We start from the raw sequence: 24,144 nt of genomic DNA, 5'->3' as shown, positions 1-24,144 counted from the left end.
TTTTTTCAAGGCTTCACATTTTGTTACACCATCTTTTTGCTGCTTAATAAAAGGAACACTTGTTCTAAGGGGTTGCCGATGGAACTACTTTATTGTGCCGGGACTTCCTTGGTCTGTTTTTTTCTTAGATGCACATGTTTGACCAACCAACAACGGGTGCTACCTTCAGGCATAACCTCTTTTAATTGTCCTGTCCTGAACGGGGATTCTACTCAACTTTAAAACATAGATGTCCTGCTCTGGAACATAGCCCACCCATGACACATTAAGAGCCAGGACTTTCTGACATTTTCTGGTTGTTGTTAGGCCATGTCCAAGGGGTTCTGTTCCTTTAAAGCAGTATAGAACATTACACATGTGCATCCTGGCAATATATTATATTTATAAAAACACCCAATATGTTTCAATATAATTAAATAATAGACTACAGCTTCTAGTAACGTTGATAATGCAGCCAGCACAGCTATCGGACATACAGTGGACAATTTTGTACAACTAGTCAAGGTGAAGTTTGTGAAATCTTTGTAACTCATGCACCATCATGATTTAGAATTTTAGAGCCAGAGTAGCGAAACTCAGTACATGTTATGAATCATTTGAATTCTTACCCAACTGAACAGAAAGTAAAAAAGAAAACGTATTCGACTACTTATTGAGTATTATACAAGAAACCTCTGTATTGGCTAATGGATAAACAATAGGCACACTGAATCCATATCATTATGTTTCTGAAGGACATACCTGGAACAAAAAGTGTTTCCGCTTTCCACTGAACTGTTACATGTTTGAATGTCAGCTTATTAAGAGCAGAAATGTTCCATATGTAATCACAACTTGGACATTTGTGAGTATATTATAAAATGTTATCATTAAGCTACTTTACAGTGATTTAAAAAATTTCCATGGACGCTTCACTTAAATCAAGGTAAAACCTATAGAAATGCATATTTGTGTATGCATGTTGATGTCCATTTTGCATTTACTGCAAATTGGAAAACACATTCTTACTCCTATTCTTGCTGCTATTTTCATTGACTACTGAGCATGTGCAAAAATTATATTGCTGTACAGTATACCCCCGCATTTAGCAAAGCCAGCTTGGGGAGCAGTTAAATGACCCAGCAGTATTATTTTTGAACACTGGGGGAACGGGGGAGGTGGGTGTGCCTGGAGGCGCCGCCATTTTGCGGATTTTCACCTGGAGGTCCATGAAGAAGCTGGTGAAGAAAAAAGACTTTTTGGAGCAACGATGAAGAAAGAAAAAAGAAAAACATGCAAGATAAGAAGTGGAGCTGTGCGGCATGGAGAGAGGGACATGGAAGTGGTAGGCAGAGAATGTAGGGGAACATTTTAAGAGCGAGAGTGAGAGACAGTGATTGAGAGTATGAATGAGAGAATGGGTGAGAGTGTGTGAGTGAAATGAAAGCATCAATAAAATTCAAAAAATGTACAGCTGTTTGCTTTATTTTTGCTTATTTCATTGGGGGTCCCTTCTTGTTTTCTGACATCCATAGGAAATAATGAAATTGGCAAATACATATATATATAGGTATGTCCTACATAAGGCATATATTCACAAGCATTTAGCTGGAGCTCTGGAAAATGTTTAGGACATAAGTGAAAAAAATCAAAAATGTAAAACAGCAGAAAAAAATGTATATAAAATATTTTGGTGTGAATCTAAAGGGAATTCTGGATGAAAGCAGAGCTAAACATGCAAAATCAAACAGCTCAAGTGGGATATAATCTTCGGAGACAGAGATTTTGATTTCAAAGACAAATTTATACCAAGGGATAACTTTAAGGAAGCTGAAACAGATCGGGTACTTATACAGATTAAGTGATTTAAAATAATGCCACTGAAAGCTGTGTGCTAGAATGATATTGACCACATTATTATATGTTCAATCCCACTTCAGCTGCTTAAACAGACAGACATACATTAATTGGCTCTGGGTAGAAAGCCCAGAATGACAAAACATGCATTAAGAATATTCTCACCATGCTTTCCTAACCTCTGCTTTTATGCACAAATACAATGAAACTTAAACCAGTAACTTGGGTCGATGAGTTCATGATAATTGTTGTGCTTATGGTACAGCCCTGATCCTGCAGCACAGAAAACGGTGGTAACTATAATGGCCAGGCGCCTCGCCATTATAAATATTGTTTAGATTTAGGAACTTTTACCCGAAACATTGTAAGAAGTTTAGATTAAATCCTGCTTCATTTGCAACATTCTGACTTCCAGTATGTTATGGTCTATTGTAACGCTACATTCTCTCTATAAGAGAGATAGTCCCTTTCGTGATACGCAGATCCCTCTGTCCCTCCCCTGATACCTATTTCTTATGTGATGTTGTGTTTAAAGTGTGTTAATGTTACTGTCAGTTTTGTATATGCTCAATGTGAATGCCTTGACTGTGCTTCCCATGTAATCAAGCAGGCCTATTATCTATGTTAATTTATGCGCTCCACCTACTCCACATTCATACACCTTTGGTCTATCTGGAAATTACAGTAGTTCGTCCCTTTTGTTATTACTAATTACTGGTCTGTTATAAGATCACCAGCCCAGCCATCCACCTAAACCTGAACCCTGAGCTCTGTATATAAGTTTGCTAAAGCATTTATTAGTAGGCCTTTCTCTAAGATCTAATGTCCTACAGCTAATTTAATATTTTAGAGTAATATAAATATGAAAATAATAATTTTAAAATATTTATATATTTTCTATCTATCTATGGAATACAGAAAAGCAACAGGTATTAATTCTCTATTCACGTTTATTTTGTAGAATAGAAAATCTGTTAGATTCCCTTGTTAAGTGTGATAGGTATCAGGTTATCAATCAAACAACGACGGGCCGAGCTTTTTGTGGGAAATTGCTACACGTTTGTGGGAAATGTTCACAGCAACACGTTGAAAACATTGTAGACCAAGAATGACAATGCATGTTAGAAAATATATTGCGTTTGGGAACGAGTGGGCTTTTTACCATAGCCACAGTTTCACCAACATGAAATATTAAAATAAACAACTGCCAGTAAGACAGCAATAACATACGCGTTAACACCAGCGCACTAATAAGTTTGGTAATATTGTTAGCGCACCGTGATGAAAAGACTTAAAGACATGTCATAAATTCTGAGGAACATGTGGTTCTTTTCCCAGCAGCCTTATTCTGTGGAACATCATACTAACGAGAAGTGATCCTAACTAGAGGCCGAGACAAGAACGGCAAACGGACTTTGAGATCTACATCATCACAATGGAAAATACACAAATCTATACAAAAATGAATTTTAAAATTCCTATATTTTTCTGTTAAATAGATGGTGTTGGCATAAAAAAGTAGCCTTTTATTCCATCACATCTGCCAAACACTTACTAAATTTTGCACCTTTTTTCTATTCAAACCTTAAAAGAAGTAAGAAAGGGATTGGATCTCAAGAACAATACCAAAACCCATTAGCATTCATTAACAAACAGATTTTTTACAAGACATAATTGAAACTGCAGATTAGGGCTAACGCTACATACAAAATATTTAATACTTTCCTGATGTTAAAAGAATAATACATGGTGGAAAGAAACATTAGCATTTAGTGGAAAAAAATCTTCATAAATAATTAGTTCATACCAGAAAATTCTGAATTCTGCGTTTGGGTTTTTTAAAGCATCTACATAAAGAAGTAAAAAATCCTCCACATAACTATTAACATAAAAAAAAGTTTTTTTCTCTAATATTGTTTTCTGTTACTATGAAACTATGAGCGTATCTCTTGTTTAGTCCCTTAAATTATCTTGTAAAAAGGGAAACTATAGACTAAGGCCTATTCCAAGAATATAAAATCTTAAGACTGCTTTTTCAGGTTGATAAATGTGGGAACAGCTGAGACCAACTTAATGCAGATTTAAATTAAATATTACGGTAAATTAAAATATTCATTAATTGAAAGAAATCTGAACTTGGACCCTGTATCTTGGTTCTTCTGAAAACCAACAACTTAGTTTTGCCCCTTCCACTATGCAGACAGAATTCCCCACTTTCAAAAACTACTGATGAAGTTTTACAATTCGTTATATGGCGTTGTTGATTTGGGTTTTACTTGTTGGAATGGTGTTTCTTACGATAGAGACCAAGCAAAGCAAATTTGTCATTCTACTAAACCTACCTAGCTTTCCAGATTGCGCTTGAAATAGGTGCAGCTTCACACAAAAGAATGGAATTTAAGTATCTTCACATAAAAATGTATCACGTAAAGAACAGTCCTTCTTCTGGCCTCAGAATCAGTATCCATTTGGCTTTTCAAATCAGGAGTATCTATCCTGTGGAAGACTTATGTATCTTCAGCAGAAACATACTTTTAAGACCTTTGTAATATCGCCATACCTGAGAGCATCTTAACTCAGGCTACACGGAGCCCTCCCGCTCAGGAGGAGGGGCTTACCGATGGGCAGGGCTTATTATCTATAAAGGCGGAGCTAGACCCAGATAACATATATTTGTATGGGAAAGGGAATAGGGGACGGAGTGGACGTGCCTAAATGCTGCTTCCACAACACAGACAGAGCACCATGACCCAGAGAGATTACCCGGAGACTCTGGGGAAACCCAAAGAGTTCCCATGTATGTATAAGATTCATAAACTATTAAAAAGTATGGGTCCCAGTAGTGATCCCTGGGGTACCCCATTAGTAAAAATACCTTCCTCTGAAAATACACCATTAACTACAAAGATCTGTTGTCTCAACCATTGCCTTATTCATTTAACTACTTTAATATCCAAACCCAAAAACTGCAATTCATTTATAAGTCTAAGAGGGATAGTGTCAAATACTTTAATAAAATCTAGATAGGTAATATCTCTTGCTTCTCCCTGGTTTATTATTTTAGTTACCCAGTACAAAAAAATTTAATGTGGCTAGTTTTCCAACTGAACCTAACTATAGGACTCATCTGATATTTCCATAGTTAAATTCATGATTAATATCACTGTTTATTGCACCTCAAGCAGCCCCTTGAGTATTATAATGGGAACTGGGTGCAGATTAATGGAGTGTTATACATCACAAAATGTTCACATGCACAATTTACCTTTTTTTTACGAACTACATATATTGGATTTAAGGGTTTGTTTAGATTGGTCAAAATGTTGGATCTGATCAGTGTTAAATACCTCCTCCTTAGTGCTTCCACTTCTGGGACATTGAACTTTCGCAATGTGCTCTAGTATAATCACTTATTCCTCCCCAGTAATGTGCTTATTTAACTTTTTTTTTCCAATCAAGCACATATTTTCTTTCTCTTATTACCTCCCTATTACAGACAGATATCAGAATAAATTAGTGTTAAAAACGTCTTTCATGCACGTGACTGTATAAATACTCAAGGGCACTAGAGGACTGCATCACAGTGCCAAGTATGAGTGAGCAAAATATTTCAGCTAGTAATTTTCTTTAATATTGAGTTCTTGGGATAGAATTTTGTCTTTTTAATTCCCTGGGGGTTTTGTGAAGGTGAATTACATCATGCATCATGTGAAAACCATTAATTCAATCATTCGAAGTTATCTGGATCGCTTCCAAGAAAGAAAATGGGTTTCTCAATGCTAACATGTTGAATAGCTGCACTCTGTATGTGGTTAGTGTATTGTGAATAACCGGTCTACTAGCAGCTTGGGCTAATAGGATTGTATCTTGGCGTCCCTTTTTCCAAATTGATTTTTAGGATGCTGCTTTAAATAGTTAAACAATTGTGAGCAAGCTAAGATGGTTGCGAATGCCTGCATTTATTGAATGCAACATTTAGTCAAAAAGCTTATACGTCCCATCGCACTCAACTCAGCTGTGGCCCGGACTATTTTCCTGCCTTAACTCAAACCCGGATAGTTCTCAGATATAGATCAGTTTTAAAGGTCCGTGTGACCGGTCCCGTGTATTGAAGATATGAGAATGCTAATTATTTCCCATAAATGAAAGCCGTTGTGAATCCCAACCTGAGGTTGGGTTTAACAAAATGAGCTAGAGAAGTGTATTCATATAAACATTCACATTTTTATTGGGAACATGCTAGGTGTATGATTTACAATGTAGGAAAGAATATCCATTTCACAGTGATGTACACTTTGCATTTGGTATTTTAAACCATACAAGTATTTAATAAAAGCGGAGTACTTTGTTGAATACTGTGATTATGAGGAGTATATTAGGAGAAGTCCCAGTAGAATTTAAGTCATCTTCAAAATTATTTTATGTTTTCCTTTGCATTTTCTTGATTGTGACATGCAATCTGGACCCTTTTAACATAATGTCGATAAATTGTGGGGATATCCCCTCTAATTATGGTGGTCCATAGGGTTGGGACTCATATTGGCTGATAGCTCACAGCACTATGCTGGACTGTGCCCTCCTTATCAATTTTTCGCCATCTAATTTCATTATTTATACAATAAATTCTAAAACATTTTATAAAATAAAAGTCTATGGTTGAACTCCAAATGCTTGGAGCATGTGTCTCAAGTGCATTAATGGGAAATGTCTTATTATTTGTTATACTTCTATTCATTGGGATGAATGTACTAATTCCACCAGCTCTTGAATTATGTGCCAATGTGCCACAACCTTCTCCCAACTGGTTATTAATGACAAGGTGATAGAACACAGCAACCACCAGGCATACTTCAATGCAACTGTACATACTGGATTAGGCTTTTTCCTCCTACATCAAGCAATATCTACCCTAGGTCAGACCAGAGACGGCCTCTAGGTAAATACATCACCGCGTGTGTCCCAACTACAAAGCACCTAAAACCTTCCTACACAAAGCAAGACAAGTGGATTATTAAATGCTTTGTCTAGGGGAGCCTGGTGTATAAATATGTCCTACCGTCCAAGGTGCTGTAGCTTCTCCACTGTACTACTTTTTTGGGCAGTGCGGGGCATTGGCTGGTTGGGGAGACCTTGTGATCACAAGGAGGTGAAAAAGCAATCTGCACCTCTTTCCACACCATCAACATGGATTTAAGGGTTTGTTTAGATTGATCAAAATTTTGGATTTAATCTGTTAAATTCCTCCTCTTTAGTCTTTCCACATCTGTGACATCGAACTTCCGCAGTGTGCTCTAGTAGAGTCACCTATTCTAAAAAGTATTACCTTTGCTGCCAGACATGTTGGGTATTTGTTACTAATGATGACCCTTGTATACAAGAAAGAGTTATCATTATAAAAAAAAAAACATAAACAAATTGTAAAATATTCTTAGCACTGCCTCTTGCCTTTGAGTAGCAGTCAGTGTGATTGATGTTTCAGGAAATGCATACATCATTGATGCCATCTTGCCGAAGTATGGTAGTTGAGGCCTGTTACCAAACATCTTTAAAAAGCCTCTGGCCACACTTTTTACCACGCTTCCTAAACATAAGTGTCACGCTTTCCTCATTTAAAATTTTAGGAGGTATCTGGTAGGTGGTGTTAAAATATTAAAATGGCATCTGAAATTCAATGGCCGTGGAGCACATTTGGGTAGAAACATAGAATTTTACAGCAGATTTAAGCATCGGTCCGTTTTGTCTGGCCGTTGTTCCGTGAAGTAAACCTTAATCGGTCCTAGGTCTCGTCTTATTTTGAGGCCTATACCATGCATATTTATGTTTCCTCACTGTGTTAACGTCTACCGCTTCTTTATTTAGTAATTTTGTAACTCAACTCCAGCTGTTGAACCATAATGTGTATCCCCTATAAAATATACCTCATTAATGCATCAGAGCATGTTACTATGCGTGTGCAATTTGAAGGCCTACTTGGTATATCTATAATATACATTAATTAAAACGGAAACACAAAAAATATAAAAGTACAACTTTTTAATGAAAAACATGTAAGGCATAATTAAAAAAATGCAACATCCCAACCCTTTAAACTTATAACCTACTGCAAGGGGTAGTTTCCAGAGCAATCATATCCTGCCCAGCCTATGCTGCTGGTGTACATATCTGGTTCACTGCCTATAATTACAGCTTTAATATTGTTAACGTGGCAAACGAGTCCCACTGCACATGAGTAAACACATGCCCACTTCACTGAAGCTCCTTTTAATGACATTTCAGGCTCCAGCAAGCAAAATGATTTTGGCTTTGTACAGAGAGGCAGTAAAATTGGGCTTGTACCCCTGCCAAGAAGACATTTGTCCAACTCGGTGGACAGCGGACAATTACTCGAGAATATCTTTGAGGCCTGTAACTGATATTTATCTAGTGAATGAAATCAGTGTTGTGTCAGCAGTATGCTTCTGCCAGATCCCGTGGCCTCTTCTGGTTTGGCTCTCTCTGCTCTGGACATCTCTTAGCCAAGCTGACGTGGCTGCTTTAAACTTGAAGCACTAGTATTTTTTATACTCATTTTGACTTTACTGTATATCAACTTACAGTACTGAGGTTCCGCAAGCCGGATAAAATAATATATGTTACTCATTCCTGAATTACGGTTTCCCTTCTGTAATTACAGTTCTGTAAGCGTTTTTAACCATGATCATGCTAATATAAGAACGAAGTTGAAATATTTTTTGTGCTCTGCATCATGTTGTACATGTTGGATTGTTTACCTATGGTAATGTTTTTAGTTTTTACACATTTTTTTGGATGCTTTTAATAACTTAATGTTATATTTCAGAAAGTTACATTTTGTTAAAGGGCTTATTCACAAAACCATTAGTTGCAGGTTGGCTAAAGGAAGATTTCATCTCACAAATTAAACTATGCATAGTACCGGGACGCAATTATAGAATAAAGCTCTTTGTATCAATTAATTTTTCATTTTGTGCATAATTTACATTTATTTGGTACTCATTTACTCTCTTTTTTTAACGCATTTAAGGCTCATTTACTAGAAATGGGGAAGAGCAAGATCATTTTTTTGGTTTCTTCAAATATTGCAAATGTGCGCTGATTTTCCTTTTTTGCTGGCTTTTTCTAACAAATAAACGTAAAATATATATGTGTATTTTTTAAATCTAAATTAAATCTTGCCCAAAACAGTAATTTTTGCCAGTATAAAAGTTTTATGACTATTTCGAAACACAACAGGTGGCAGAGATTAATAATGAGATCATTAAGATTTTTAACATGCCTTTTTAATCAATACAAGGTTTTTACATGATGAACAATCTGCGCGTTTGCAGATGTTCCCTTTGGTATAGGGGAATCAGTATTTTGAGTGTAACTCGGGGATTCTTGCTTCCTAAGAATAGCTAAAGGCAATGTCCAATCAAACACTGTCATGTACTTTCTAGTAAATACAGGCGTTCTACTAGAAGGAAATTCCTACAACAATATTAATTCTGATCAGGCTTCCGGAAGCTCCGGTTAGAAAGTATAATCAATTATTTCAACAAGAATTTGAAATCACATGGCAAGCAGATGCTCTGAAAGTGTGGACTAGAAGAATTTGCTAAGGAAAATCATGATGTGACCATTACAAAGCTTTCAAGACTCATATCCCAACATATGCCATCTTCCAAGAAAGTGGGTAAAGAAATCTACAGAATAAATTATCTTTAACTATACGTTAGCTATAAAACAGTAAGTGTTACAAGCCAGCACAAATCATTTTATAGATAGATAGATAGATAATAATGTACCTTCGCCTCCCCCATCTGCACCACTATCCTTCCTGTCATGTCTGCCCCCACCAGAGGCGCTTAGCGCAGATGTTATTCTGCCTGGAGTGCGGCCAACAAGAGGCAGAGCCCTCTGTTGGGGAAAACTAGGGCTTAGAGGATCCAAACAGTAAGGAGGCCTCAGTGAAAGCAGGTAAGTACTGAGTGGTGAATGCAAGGTTCGAGGACAAACGTAGGATAGATTTAAAGGATAGCTGTGTTGGTACGCGTAGTGGACAGTTGTACAAGCCAAGGGTCAGCACACAGGTCAGGTAGTCAGACAAGCCAAACTGGTATGCGTAGAGGACAAGTAGAAGCACAAATCCGCTATGCAAATGAATGGTCAGGCAAGCAAAGGGTCAAAAACACGAAGATCCAGCAATACTGAATGCAGTTCACAATAAAAGACCTCAAAAGGGTGCCATCAGAGCGCATTTCCGGAATTGTAAGACCGCCCATCAGAACCATGCAATAGCCTCACCCCAGTGATCATCCTGCGGGATCCTAAAGAGTGCAGACGATGGGTAAGTATAGGTCTCTTGGGGTACCCCAAGACAAAACCCCAGACACTCTGCGGGCAGCTGCCCACCCACCAGTAGCAGGACCCCGGGAAGCAACACTTACTTCTGGGAGTCTGGCTATGATGTCATAACCCAGCTCCCCACTTTTAAAAAAGGCGTGGAAAGCAAAATATAGAGAACTTCGCCTCCATAGTGTTAACAGGCCAGTAGAGGAGATCAGGGACCTCCCTTTTAACCAGCCCATTGAGTAGTAACCTGAGTCTCCCTGGACATGCCACCCCAGAATATGTCACTGATTAAGTATCTACTGAACCTTCAGATTGTGTGCCAGTCGAACTCTGTCAAAATTTACTCACAGCTCCATCACATTTGGCACTTCCTAATGATTGAAAAACTCACTGCCTATCCACACGACACAATGATATGTCAATGAGGACCCTGGCTCTTCAATGGATACGCTATATCACCATAAAGTATTTTCAATAAAGCAAACAAATGAACCTCTGTATTTTGCTTTTTTATTTTGTAAGTAATTAATGCCCAGTATTGGAATTAGGAACGATTTAACCTTTTTCCTTAGCGTCGCCCCTTATGGTGTACCTGGAGAAAATCACTGGCCTTGTAACAGCTTCTGCAGGTTTATTACTGCTTCAAAGGCACTGCTGATAAAATGCCGGGTATGTGGAAACCCCACATATGGCTCCTATTGCCACCAACCTTGACAATGTCATCACTGTTTTGTTCAATGTCTTTTTTTTCCTGTACATATTACCCCAGAAAATAAGAAAAAATATATGTATTACCTGCATTTTTTTTATTTATAGATCAAGTATTTATTTTTCCTTTCATTATAATGCTATCCATTTTTTCAGTGTTCTCACAGTATGCCGCTATATTGCATACATCCCTTTAGTAAGGGGATTAATAATAGCTTTTTTTGAATTCTCATTTACAGTTCCACAGCAGCCACTGTTCTTGGCACTGATTTCAGCCACATCAAGATTATGTCTTATGTTTAATCGTATGTGTATGCTTTGTCTTTTGTAAAATAAAAATAATAATATTAATGAAAACCAATGAATATTAACAAACTATCAATGTCCTTGAACGGTCAAGCTTTTATATCAGATATTTAATATTGTGAGTAGAATAGGATGGTCTGTCACTGGACAGTGCTTTTACTTAGCTTTATGTTCAAATTGTGTCAGCTGTAATATGTTGAATGTCATGTGTTATAGTGTGCAATGTATGTGCTGTCTGTATAGTTTGTGATAACATAAACGTGCCCACTTTGTACTAGTAAAGGTACTGTAGCTCTTAATAAATGGTGAGACTCCCCAGAGGTGTAACTGCAGTTGGGGTAGATAAACAGCTATCCAGGGTGCAGCCGAGAGTCAAAGCAGAGGAACCCATCGTTATAACAGGGTATCGGGGATCCCACATGGCAATCATTCCCAAAGCTTCCTAGATACTGCAAGTGCATTCAATGCCATATAACGGTAAGATTCTCTTTTATCTTGTAGATCACCTGTTCTGGATTCCAATAATAATAACCACTTTGCTTGTTCGTTCTCACAAATGAAATAATGTCCACAGCTGCAGCGTGGTAGACGATTGCTCGGCCAATGATTGCTGCTTGGCTGACTAGCTGCCTATATTCAATGAATGAAGTTCCAATGTACATATTTATGAATGACCAATCATCTTAATAAAAGAAGCTCACTGTCCCTGAGAAGGAGCACATTTGGAGATGATGGCCCTATTCATCAACCAGTGGATTTGAAATTTGGACATTGTAAATGTAACATCGTGTATTATGTTTCAATTCTGGACAAAAACCAAGAAAATGTTGACCATAAGCAGGGAGCCTGTGAGAAAGTAGATTGCAATTAGATGTTTGGGTGTGTATCTATAATTTACTTCTGTTCACTAAGTTTAATATGAAAATAAAAACTGGGAAATCACTATAAAGATACTAATTTATAAGAGCTAAAGTGCAGTAAAGAATTACTACAAATGGATAGATCAGGAGGTCTAAACTAAAATATTATATACTTTTTTTTTCCTTTCTTAAGGGTTCAACCTTGCTTACAAAATTGTATTGATGCCTGGGTCAGACATAACTCTATAATGAACGTGAGGCAATTCCAAGGACCAAATACGTTTTGAGGCTTTTATAGCAGGAAAAACAGGCAGACTAGATGGGCTAAATTATTTTAATCTGCCATCAAATTCTCTTTTTCTTGCTTTGCAGTTAACTCAAGGACACTTGACTTTCTCACTTAAGGTGAACTAAGAGAGGTAAAATAACGAAAGCAACAGGTCTGGCACTCGCGCTTTCCTTTATTTCAGACGCGTTTCTTTCTTCATTTGGATTTACTTATTTGTGTTAAACGAGCAAAACACAGAGCAGGCACCGGCTTCCTACTGACGGCATAGTCTTTTACTCTTGCTTTACAGCCAATACAGCAGCCCAGGACTTTATCTTACGGAACTATGAAAGCTTGAACTGATTTCCAGTTGGAACCCTTGGGTTAATGAATCTAAGAGTTGCTTTTTCAATCAATTTGACTCTCCTGCCATCAGTTTTCAAGTGCAAATGCAAGTTTCCACTAAAACTTGCATTTTTTGCCAAGTCAACATCTATTGAATAGACCCCTTTGTTTTCTTTTGAGTTATCGCAAATACCACATACCTTCCTACTTTCGTAGTAACTCCAGTAAAACCCAGGCTTCTCACAAAATGATGTGGGAATGCATATCTTACAGAAACATTGGCTAAATTACAGAATTTCAAGTAGGCACTACATGGGAATTTTGTGGTAAAAAAGTGGAACACGTTAAAAGATAGCTCTTTGAATGTTGAAGCATCCAAGTGCTCCTTAGCACCACCAGGAGCTATCCTTGACGCCAAGTTAATACAATATTACTAGTTTTATATGACCTTCTGGTGTTACAAAGCTGCCAGAAGATGTTAATGTTAAAATGTACTAATCAAATGAATTTTAATTACATCCATTGCATAACCAATGGAGTATCATTCCTTTATGCAATCAGGAAAGCCACCTACTGGTAATCGATTTTGCAGAAATGACTCAAGTTTGACACTTTGGTAATAAACTTGTCCTTTATATTATGAGAAAGAGTAAAATTACAGTAATATAAGACTTAAATATGCACCAGAACATAATCAGATATGTTATAAGAACTCTGTAGGTGCTACCTAACTCTTCCACTGGCAAATGGAAACAAAGACAATCTGTGAAAAGAATAAAATAAAAAACTATATATATTTTTTTGTTATGTTTTTTATATAACGCTACCAAGAAAGAGAAATTATGAAGATGTTTAGGAAAAAGTGGGGGGTAAGAGGAGTGGGTGGACAACTGGTGTTGCATTAACGTTAAAATTTAAGAGGTCCCACATTCTTCGATTCCCATATCTTAGATCTGTGGAAGAGGCCATTTAATTGAAGCAATAAAGTGTTGTAGTCCTGAAGGAACTTAATTTCCACCATTTCAAAGCAGGAACAGGAATATCGTGGAATGGTTAATATTAACATTTTATTTTCATCCTTAATTGTGTAACCATGTTATTTGTGGGGCTTTTACATATATATCGATTTAAAGCAAGTAAATATTTTAAATATGTAATTGCCTACTCTTCAAATCTTAAAAAGTGTAAGTCACCATACTGTGAGAAAGTATGGCGCGAAAAGAAAATGGTAAAAATTGAATCACAGGATGCATCCAAATCTGGACCATTATCTCTGGCGATGAAACACAGGTCTCCCAAGCTGGCTTTTTTGGAGCTGAGATACAAATGAGAGGTGGAATTCATTTTCCTGAGATCTATGTATCACATTGTATGGGTTTGCCATTTTCTCCAGCTGTTGTAGACTAAAATTCCCACAATGCTGTGATAACCTAAAGCCCATGAGCCGTAGGTTCTCCATCTTTGCATTCTGACATGCAGAAATCTTCTTTTTAACAGGTATCAGAAACGAGTCCCATGTGATTTTGAAAACTGAAAGATATGTTTAAATTCAAATTAAGTTTTAAGAGGAAATCACAGATCCTAGGGAATGTCCACTAGTGATTTACACTGAATATTTTCCACTCATTAGAGTGTGGAGAAAAAAATAAGCATTTGCATCCAAGTCTTACAACTTCTATTCGTTCAGATACTTGGTGTAACATAAATAAGCACATTCTTATTTCATATGTTTGAGTCTTTGATAAACTGCGAGAGATCAAATTCTTCTAGTTACGTGGAGCTGTGTATAAAACATATGAACTAGAAATGTACATCGTATGTAAACAAACCGAGTGCCATTAGTATATTTGACTAATTGCAAGGAGATGGTTGTGGCAACGATCTTGAAAGACTGGCTCACTGCCTAGTGCCTTCTACTGCCAATAACTATGTCCAAGCAGACATGTTTAATCACAAAATACTGAGTTTCAGGTAAGTTGAGATTTCAAAGCACCAAAGTACCAATGATCAACACAATACACTATGCACTAGAAGCTTGTTTGAGCGACACTCCCCAAATGCTTTATTTGTGTCCTTCTAACCCTGTACAGTTTGCCCATTACACAGCACTCTGGAATATTATGGTGTTATATAAATCAAAATATAATAAGGGTCAGCTTTGCTCTCCATGGAAGATTAAGTCCACAGTGTACACCCTTCATGTCGCATAGTTAAGCAGGTAACTTAATTCACCTGCAATTCTAGGTTAAGTGAAGAAACCTCAGATTAAGAGTACGACCTAAACAGAGAGGACGAGTGTCCTAGGAGGACAGCTAGAGCTTTGGGCAGCTCATCAAACGTAAGCTCATTTAAAATATCATGGCTTATACCCAACTCTGGGCAAACATTTCTCGTGACAAACCCGATATTGTTCAGCAAAAAATCAGGTGTGTGCTTTTGGGGTCAATTTTTCTACTGTTGTTCTACCACCCTTTAACACAACAGTTTGCCTCTAGGCAAAATAACATTAAAATAACATTATTAAAAATTATTTACTGTGGTTATACCTGTAGCCACTGGGTATTCACTTAAAATTTGAAACTTAAATTGGGACTCCACTCTAGATATAATTTACCCAAATACTTTATAAACAAATAACCAGTCCACAATGTTTTTGTGTTTATTTTATTAACTAATTTTACAGTGATTTACATGCAAATGACTGTAAGAAAATGTCAGCTGAGGACAGGATCTCACCGATATTTCCAACATTTTTTCAACAGTTATTTCTCTTCAGTATATAAGAATGAATCCACCAACAACAGCAGATCGAACATCCAACACCATTAATACGTCTCAGCCTTCACTAAGCTTCAACGTGAGTTTGAGGATGTGTCTCTTGGCACAGTCAGATGGTTAGTAATTTTCCCTATACAGTCTGCTGGCAAAGACCACCGTCACACATTGGCCATGTGTAACTAGCTGTCTACAGTCTTACAGCCTTCTTGGGATCACTGCAGCGTCTCATAACATCCCGTCATGTGTCGTGTTATTGTAGCATATTTTGGATTGCGTGATGCAGGAATACAATACTCATTCATGGATCAAGATGTTGTCCTCCTACAGCAAGTTTCTTTCTTCTGCATGTATATCCTCTGAACACTGCAGCCACTATGACTTTAATCGTTGCCTCTATTACACATGTCCTTTACCTAACTAGTAAGGTATTTACTCATATGGTGGCATAAGATGAGCAGCTACAAATTAATTTTGTATCAGATGCAGAATAAATATTCTAAAGATGGGTTAGGACAAAGAAATATTGCACCTCTGGTCAACTATGACTCATCTATATGGTTCCAGGAGTTAATACCCCATGACAGTTTTCTATATTGTATATGAACTGTACATATGAATATAATATTAATATATCATTAAAATACTTTTAAATAGATTATATTTAGAATGTTTTTCAATTCTTTGTTATCACAATCTGAGCTTCATTAATAATCTAATGCCGATTGCATCTGTTATACATAGAAAAGAGAGTGAGTGGTTTTCTATAATCATTATTTTCTCCCCAAAAGTTTTCTACTTCTTGAACAATAAGTGTATCGTGTATGATGTTAAGGAACACATGTGCATTGTATCAATTTTTTTTTAGATCTTTCAAAATGCATGTTTTCTTTGAGTTCTGCTGCCATCCTCAGGAAATTTGCAGGACAGCAGTAGGAGGAAGTCTATGAAAACAGAAAGAGCTATATTTTGATCTTATATACTAGTTTAGAAAAAAAATATGCTTTGCCACAAACTGTACATTTTATTGTGTAAATGTAGTGCCCAACTCCTTGCCTGAAATACATGGTTATATACATAAATACATGTACGGAAAGTGTTGTGAAAGCACGCAGTCTAGAAAGAGGTATAGTGGAATAGAGGGGTGAAGGCACTTTGTGGCCTAAGATTGATGTCAATACTGAGAGAGGCCCAGGTTTCAAAGAGGAATCAGATGAGAGCAATTTGTCTGCTTCCGGAATTGGTGCAATGCGAGTGATTGGGAAAGTATCTGGAGATAACTGCAGATATATCTGGAGGTCGGTGTTATTGAGGGCCCTTTGGTCTTGAGGCTTCTTGAAGATGAACTTCTGAATCAGATAGCATGTAATGATGGCGGGATAGATATATATTTACCGTATTTCCCCATGTATAAGACTTTTTTTAAAAAATGTGGGGTCTAAAAACTAGGTGCGTCTTATACCGTGGTTGTAGATTGCTACTATTTCCCAGTCCCTCCCTGCAGTCACACTGACAATTGGCCCTGCCCCTTTCTTATCAACAGTCCCTCCCTGCAGTCACACTGACAATTGGCCCCGCCCCTTTTCTTATAGCGTCCACATGGCCCAGCAACTCGTCTAACAGTAAGTATAACATTAATATTTGAGCTGCTGAAAGTTAGGGGAGGTAGGGGTTCATTTAGGGCCAGTTTTGGTTAATGGGGTCTTTAGGGTTAATTTAGGGGCAGTTAATGGATGGGAGTGATGAGGATGATGAGTATGAATTTTATGATAAATAAAACTTGAGTTCAATAACTATGTAATACATTTTTTTTTAATTTCGGACCCCAAAATTAAGGTGCATCTTATACAGGGGAGCGTGGGGAAAAACGGTAACTGGCAGAGGTATTCAAACAGGGCTGGGTTGAAGAAACACAGTAAAAGAAGATGGAAAGGCAAGTCAGAGTAATGCATGCAGGACAAGAGTGATTTCACATGCTAGTTGTGACTTGTGTGAATGATGTGTGAATCCCGACGTTTTTTACTGGTGCCAGGCTCTAGTGAGTAGTACGGAAATGTTGGATCTAAGAAGAGAGGGCTTCTGACAGTTCAGTCTTTTGTGATGTTGAGCTAGCAAGAATAGATTAGAGCATCATGAGTGTAGGGGCAGTACTGAAAAAAAGAGAATCTGTTTTCTAAAATGGGGTATAGGTAGAGAAGAGCTGATTAACTAGAAGTAGGCCTTGGAATTTCCCCCATCTGGGGTAGTGGGGAGGTGCAGTAGGTCAGATAGACACGCTCTAATACAAAGGAGAGCTATAGAACATTTGTAGAAGAGGGATGTAATCACATAGAGACAAATATGTGTTGATGTTAGTCCAGTGGATAAAGAAAGACAAAGATGCAAGACAATTGAGTTAAGTGGGTAAGTTATAAAAGGGCAAGTGGATAAATGGAAACATTCTCATTCATTCTTTATATGTATATACACGGGCACTGGTCTCAGTCTAGTATGGTTGGTGTATATTAATGTATTTACAAAATTTAATGACAAGCTTTGGGAATTATTGCTATGAATGCTACAATATACAGGATGAATTATTGGTTTATTTTAGTTTTCCTTTACTGATTCTGTGCATACAATAGCCACTTATTCAGGTCCTACCAAATTTGTAATTATTATTAAATTATTAATCATGTTTTCCTTAGCATTTGAAAGATAATTCCAAATCCCACTAGAGGGCGGTCAAGACCCAATAAATCTTCATTAAATCTAGAGTTTTGTATGGAAAGAAAAACTATTGTGAGGAACCCATTAAGCATAGGAACTCCAAATTCAAATGGTTAAATAATCTGCTGTGATTTGCTTTACAATTCAATTTTGTGTCAGATATGATCCATTTTCCTGCCATAAGATATTCAAACATTGCTCAGTCCTCAGTTTTGCATTGCCTTAGGGCTATCCCCTGTATGTCTAAATTTCTCATTATATTAAAAACACTTTATCTCTCCTTGGTTAAGGCAAAACTCATACAGCATATGAATCTCAGTGAGTTGCAACAGATATCACAAAAAAAAGTTTAAAGTCACCTTCAACTTGGTGGGATGTCACTGGGGTCTGCGTCTCCTTTGAATATGTAACCACTTCCTTAGGTAAGAAGTCAACTTGGGTGATCTTTGATACTCCGAGCTTCGTAAATCTTCTTCTAGAAAAAAAAAAACATAATTACAGTAACACTTTTCTAAAAAATAAATAAACATTCTAGGTCTATATATTAATAAGGCATATAATATTTAGTCCAAGGTAGATAAGTATCATATACTTTATAATATCATATGATACAACAGCTAAGCCCTGACAATTTCTACATCAAGCCTATGAAGAAGAGGGTTTTTTAATTGCAAACCTGAAACATTGAGCTGAATTTTGTCTAAAGTGCAATTCATATTATTGGATTCTTAAAGATCAAACTGGATTATCCTAAAATCTTACAGAGAAGCTGGATTATCTGAAAATCTTACATATAATATGCAGAGAGGAGGCATGTATTACGCAAAAAGTACAAAATAACAGTCAATTTTCCTGAAAGGCAGAAATGTAATTCTAAACTGAGCATGTGTTTTATGCTTGAGGGTGTATAGTAGCAAGATTTTATAGTAGCTTTTTAGAAGATATTTGTTTGTAACTTGGTGTATGATTGATATGATTGAGTAGTAACATAGTCCAACATTATAACAAACTGTTATTTTAAAAAAGTGATACATTCATACTTTATGATGACCATTGGAAGTGCTCTCATGTCATCATACCCAACAGGAATCCAAAGCTTCATGGTAGTTCCAGGTATAATTTATTTTTATTGAAACAAAATGAGAAAGCCAGACATAAGAAGGACCCTTTTAGCCATCTACCACCTCATCTGTTTACCATACTGTAAAACATTAAATGTTCTTTTTTGTATATACTTCCATTGCTTTCTGTTTAAATGACTAAATGGTATACATACACAGGTGCAAACGTACCCAAGCTCGGAGTCGGAGTGAAGCTGTAACACAGAAGGATCCGTGTCCCATTGCAGGGTCCTGTGCATGTTCCGTGAAACAGACAGGGACCAAGAAAAGATAAACATAGTTATTACATAAACATATTTACCAGCTACTATTACACATTACTAAATTCAGAGGTCGGTGTCATAACTTTGCCAGCATGTTCATATAAAAAAATACATGAATTAGCTCATGCAAGCTTGAATGATGTACAATGTATGAATACCAAACTTCCCAATGATGCAGAGCAGCTTCCAGGTACAAACCAATATCAGTCCATCGACTAAGATGCGGTCTCTTTACTTAGTTTCCCTCAAACAAATAAACAGTAGGCTTTTGGACGACCTAGAATGTTTTATTTTATGGGGGAAGGGGCTGCTATGTTGTACAGAAAGTTAAAAGTATTTGGCGAAAATAAAAAAATTCTGTTGCCACAGCAAGTCCTGATTAAACCTTGTATTGAATTTAAAAAAAAAGTAATTAAGAATTTGTGGACGAATACAACGACAGCATACAATAATGATAAAAATGTATGTTTCCATTGCATTTTTGAAAGTAGCTCAATCAAGGAACAGGAAAACCGAAGTCATCCCCTAAAGTATATCAAAACTTTTTGTTATTTTTTATTTTTTATTAATGTGAACAAGAATACCATTAGCATATCAGACTAAAAAAGCTCATTAGGACTGTCCAGATCTAAAATGTGATCTAAAACGCAAAAAACTAAAACATTGTTAGAATTAATAGGCATGGACAGCAAATTGTTACTGTATTTCTCTCTTAGGAAGAACCCTTAACAGTTTTTAGGAGTGCACAGTGCAAATGCATTACATTTCTTTTTTGAGCTTTTTTATTGCATCTCTGGAAATACCACAGTGGATCATGTGGCATGCCCAAGGATGAATACTTTTTTGGAGAGCATAACGGGTCTTGGTCACTTTCTTTTGCTCCTTGGCCGTCTTTCTTCAGCGGGGGTAAAGCCAAGGTTCCAAAGTCTAGCTCCGGTCCTCTGGGAAGATCCAAGTCTACTGGTGGCCTTCTGACCAGGGGGTGGGGGGGCTGACATTTTTGTAGCATTTAAACAAAGCAAGCAACGAGAGCCGAAGAGCCTGCCTTTCTTGTTGGCCAGAGTGGTGTGGGAAACTGACTTAGAGGTAGGTCAATTATGGGCAAATGTCTAGTGTGCCAGTATCTTCTACTTTCCTTCCAATCATTCAACGTGCATCAATACATGCATCTAAATGCTGCAATGGTCTCGCCAGCTTATGTAAGACTGTAGCTTGCGACTGCACGTTGCGTGATTGATTGACGGCTGGGCCAATTCTCATCCCCAGCATGTTCCCGTCTGCATGGCACAGGGCATGTCCTCTTTTTTCTCATTGTTGTGTTGTTGGTTCTCTAGTGTGGAGGTAATTTGCATTGCATATGAACTGTCCTTATACGTGGACACCTATATGATACACCAATGTCATTTTTTTGGGATGTTCCTATGTGTGTACTTTCTATGGGGTACATTATTAAAGCAGTCACTTTCCTGATTATACCAGATCCTAATTCTTGAACCCGTGATAACATACCGTTTTATTTTCACTTACGTAAGAGTATTAAAAATATCTGTTATTTTTTTAGCTGAATGTAGGGTCTGCCATCCTGCTTCTTCAAATCATTTTCATCTTTGCCTCTTAATGACAATGGCTTTCATTATAAATTGCAACACTGGGCTGACAGCTGTAATCTTTACTTTAGGATCATGGGATCATGGGAGAGGAAGAGATAGTTGCATGGACTGCCCAAGGCTTTGTCTTTGGTGTCACATTTGAAAAATAATAAGTAAATCAAGATAATTGCAATATAAAATCAGTGTTTGATTCTATTAAGTTTTATCTAGCACTTTAAATGCTGCTGGCTTTAGGTTAAAGAAGAAAAATCTCAGATTCATTTAACTTAAAATGCAAATGAATAGAGTTTGATTTTATTTCGGAACAAGCAACTTTGCCTTTTTTAATATAAACACTACAAAACCACAGTTTTCGCATTTAATAACTTTGGAGCTTTTGCATGATGAAACCTGCCATTCCATTTTTTTTCCTAAGTCAGCAAATTTTCCTTTTATATATTATTTTTTTTTGGCTCTCATCATCTGATGGGGGTTGGCGTAACTCAGTAGCCTTGCCAGTCTTGGCATTAGTCCAGGTCACCAGCGTTTGAGGGCTGGCTTCTGAACTGGCTAGTAAAAGCACTTTTTTAAAAGCACTATTCTGCTTTACAGAAAATATTTATCTCCAAACAAATGCATAATTCGTAAAAAACGCAAGTGCATTCTTACCCAAGCAGGCCACTCTGCATATTCCTAGGAAATAGAAATGCCTTATTATTAGAAGTAGTCAACAATATTAACTTGACGTGAGATGCAGAACACGTTTAATGGTATGGTCCAGATTTAACAGAGTCTTCTGCATAACAATTCATTAAAAATTACTTCTCCTATAAAACGCTAGCTACTGGATCTTATGTAAATGAAAAACAAAAATCATAAAACATTTTATTATTATTGGTAATGTATTATTATTTATTATTATTAATAATAATAATAATAATAATAATAATAATAATATTATTATTTATATGCCACCATCATATTCTGCATGACTGTATAATTTAGGTGGCTGCTATGGGGCTGAGCTTGTAGGGGGGTCCACATGAGTTTATTTTCCTTGTTTTCAAGCAAACATATGCAGGGGGGGAGGTGGACACACAATTTGCATAGGGCCCTAGAAAAAGCTGGCGATCCCAGTGCCGACCATGTCTGAAGACACCCAGTGCAGCATATAACTAAAGAAATATTACAAAATATGGTGTGGCCAAGTATTGCTAAAAGTCGTATCTTTGTGTAAAACAGCTACAAGGAAAGGCAGAATTAGCCGACTTCTAGGGGAAAAATGAATGTTTTCATCAAATAAGAAACGTTTACTTGTCAGTACCTGTCAATCTTCATTTTCTACACATTCTAGACTATACCATGCTTTCATTTGATAATGAGGTAGAAAAAAGATCTAATTCAGCCATGGTCACCATATGTTTGCAAAATAATAATTTTGGTAACAGCTTGTTGAGCAAAGATAGAGGACGCTGGATAGTGTCCAACGACAGAAACTCCAGATTTGTCAACTGAATCAGCGTCTTATATTTATTCATTGGAATCATCAAGAGATGACACAGTTAGTACAGACTTAATAGCCTTCAATTGAAATTTCCTTGTTTTGTCAACAATCACTCGGCAGTACTATTTTGTATTCATAGGACTGTATAGGCGCATCAGCTGCATTGTTATTTCATTATAGGATAATCATCCACAATTCACCCAAAAACAAAACTGTCTCCTTGTGTGCGGGCAATTTGTTATAATATTGATAAACACAAACACGGTTCATTTCAATCTTTTCACTACTGCATTATGTTACGATACATTTACAGTAACATGATATATGACTAATAAATATATATATATACCGTATATTGTATTAATTTAATACATTGGTTTGGACTCTCAAAGATAAAGGAGTTGACTGTTTCATTGTCAAAGCTTGTTCTGGTGATGCACTGATGTAAGTGATGATTTGGGAATGCATTTAAATGATCATTGTCTTGAATTAGACACACTTGTATCTACAGTGGATGTCGGCATGAACAAGATGGCATGTCCGTTATATATTGTAATGAACTGCCGGTGGGTAGCATGCAATAAAAACATGATATGAGTTACTTCCAGCAATAGTTTGAAGGGAAAAGGTTGCGTAGCTGAAGATTGCAAGAATAACACATTAAATAGTGCCATAGCCCTTTAATCTGAGCAGTACGACTTTCACTCTGCAGTGGTCTCTGTTTTATTCTCGAAGGAGAGCACTGAATAATGTAAATCATATACATTCTCCGTTAGATATCAGACCAGAGTCCAGGGAACTGGTAAAGCACTATGCCTTCCATTCTGCTGGCATCATCTCCATGGAACAGTTAGTTCTATAAAGTTCTAAAAAAGTAAGTTTTCTATAACGTTTGAGTTCACTCTGTCACTTTATTGGTGAAAGGTTCACTTTCAGATTTCATTCATTATGGTTATGGTATCATGCACTGGTGATATTGTCAGATATATGGCTTACCGCCCCATTATCGTGCCATCTACGGAATCCTGGCTTCCCGCTTCGCTGGGGGTGCTCACTGATTTTGAAGAGGGAGATATAGGAGTTGGGACTACGGAATGGAAACGATAACAGGTTTACCAGGTTAAAAACGGCTGCACTTGAAAACACAAGTGTACAAAAAAATAAAAGCAGCTAGAAGAAACATAACAGGCTAAACAAACTATATACACGGGAAAAATAAAAGGGGAATTGAGAAAATGAGTTTGATACTAAACATTATATAGCAGAAATGGGTATAACAAAAAACGACAATTGCTAAATCAACAAGTGACTCATTAAAAAATAGCCAAATGTTGCTTGTTTCAGTAGTTTTTTTTTACTTTTCTGTACCAGTCATTGCATATTTATCTCTTCAACAGCATTATTTACATAGGTGAGATCATCTAAAACTCTCTATATCATGGCATCTATAGATCGCTTCGTCTTTAAAACAGTGACAAGCCTGTTTTTTACCATATAATGTGAAGACT

The 24,144-nt window shown here is 36.8% G+C and overlaps 1 protein-coding gene across 4 annotated transcripts in view; it reads right to left on the bottom strand.

Annotated features, from left to right (window-relative positions):
* DYNC1I1 (dynein cytoplasmic 1 intermediate chain 1) overlaps positions 1–24,144 on the bottom strand; it is a 144,863-nt gene that overhangs the window by 104,931 nt on the left and 15,788 nt on the right. The window contains exons 5-8 of one of the 4 annotated variants that reach the window (XM_053468406.1): positions 23,633–23,723; positions 21,802–21,825; positions 19,452–19,511; positions 18,519–18,634 (exon numbers count right to left, since the gene is read on the bottom strand). In XM_053468406.1, coding sequence (XP_053324381.1) covers positions 18,519–18,634; positions 19,452–19,511; positions 21,802–21,825; positions 23,633–23,723 — 291 coding nt within the window. The remainder of the gene's footprint in view (positions 1–18,518; positions 18,635–19,451; positions 19,512–21,801; positions 21,826–23,632; positions 23,724–24,144) is intronic. The other 3 variants (XM_053468407.1, XM_053468409.1, XM_053468410.1) reach the window with 3 other exon arrangements.

This window comes from Spea bombifrons, chromosome 5, assembly GCF_027358695.1.
Source record: "Spea bombifrons isolate aSpeBom1 chromosome 5, aSpeBom1.2.pri, whole genome shotgun sequence".
NCBI lineage: Eukaryota > Metazoa > Chordata > Amphibia > Anura > Pelobatidae > Spea > Spea bombifrons.
This window is presented reverse-complemented; position numbering and strand designations above follow the sequence as displayed.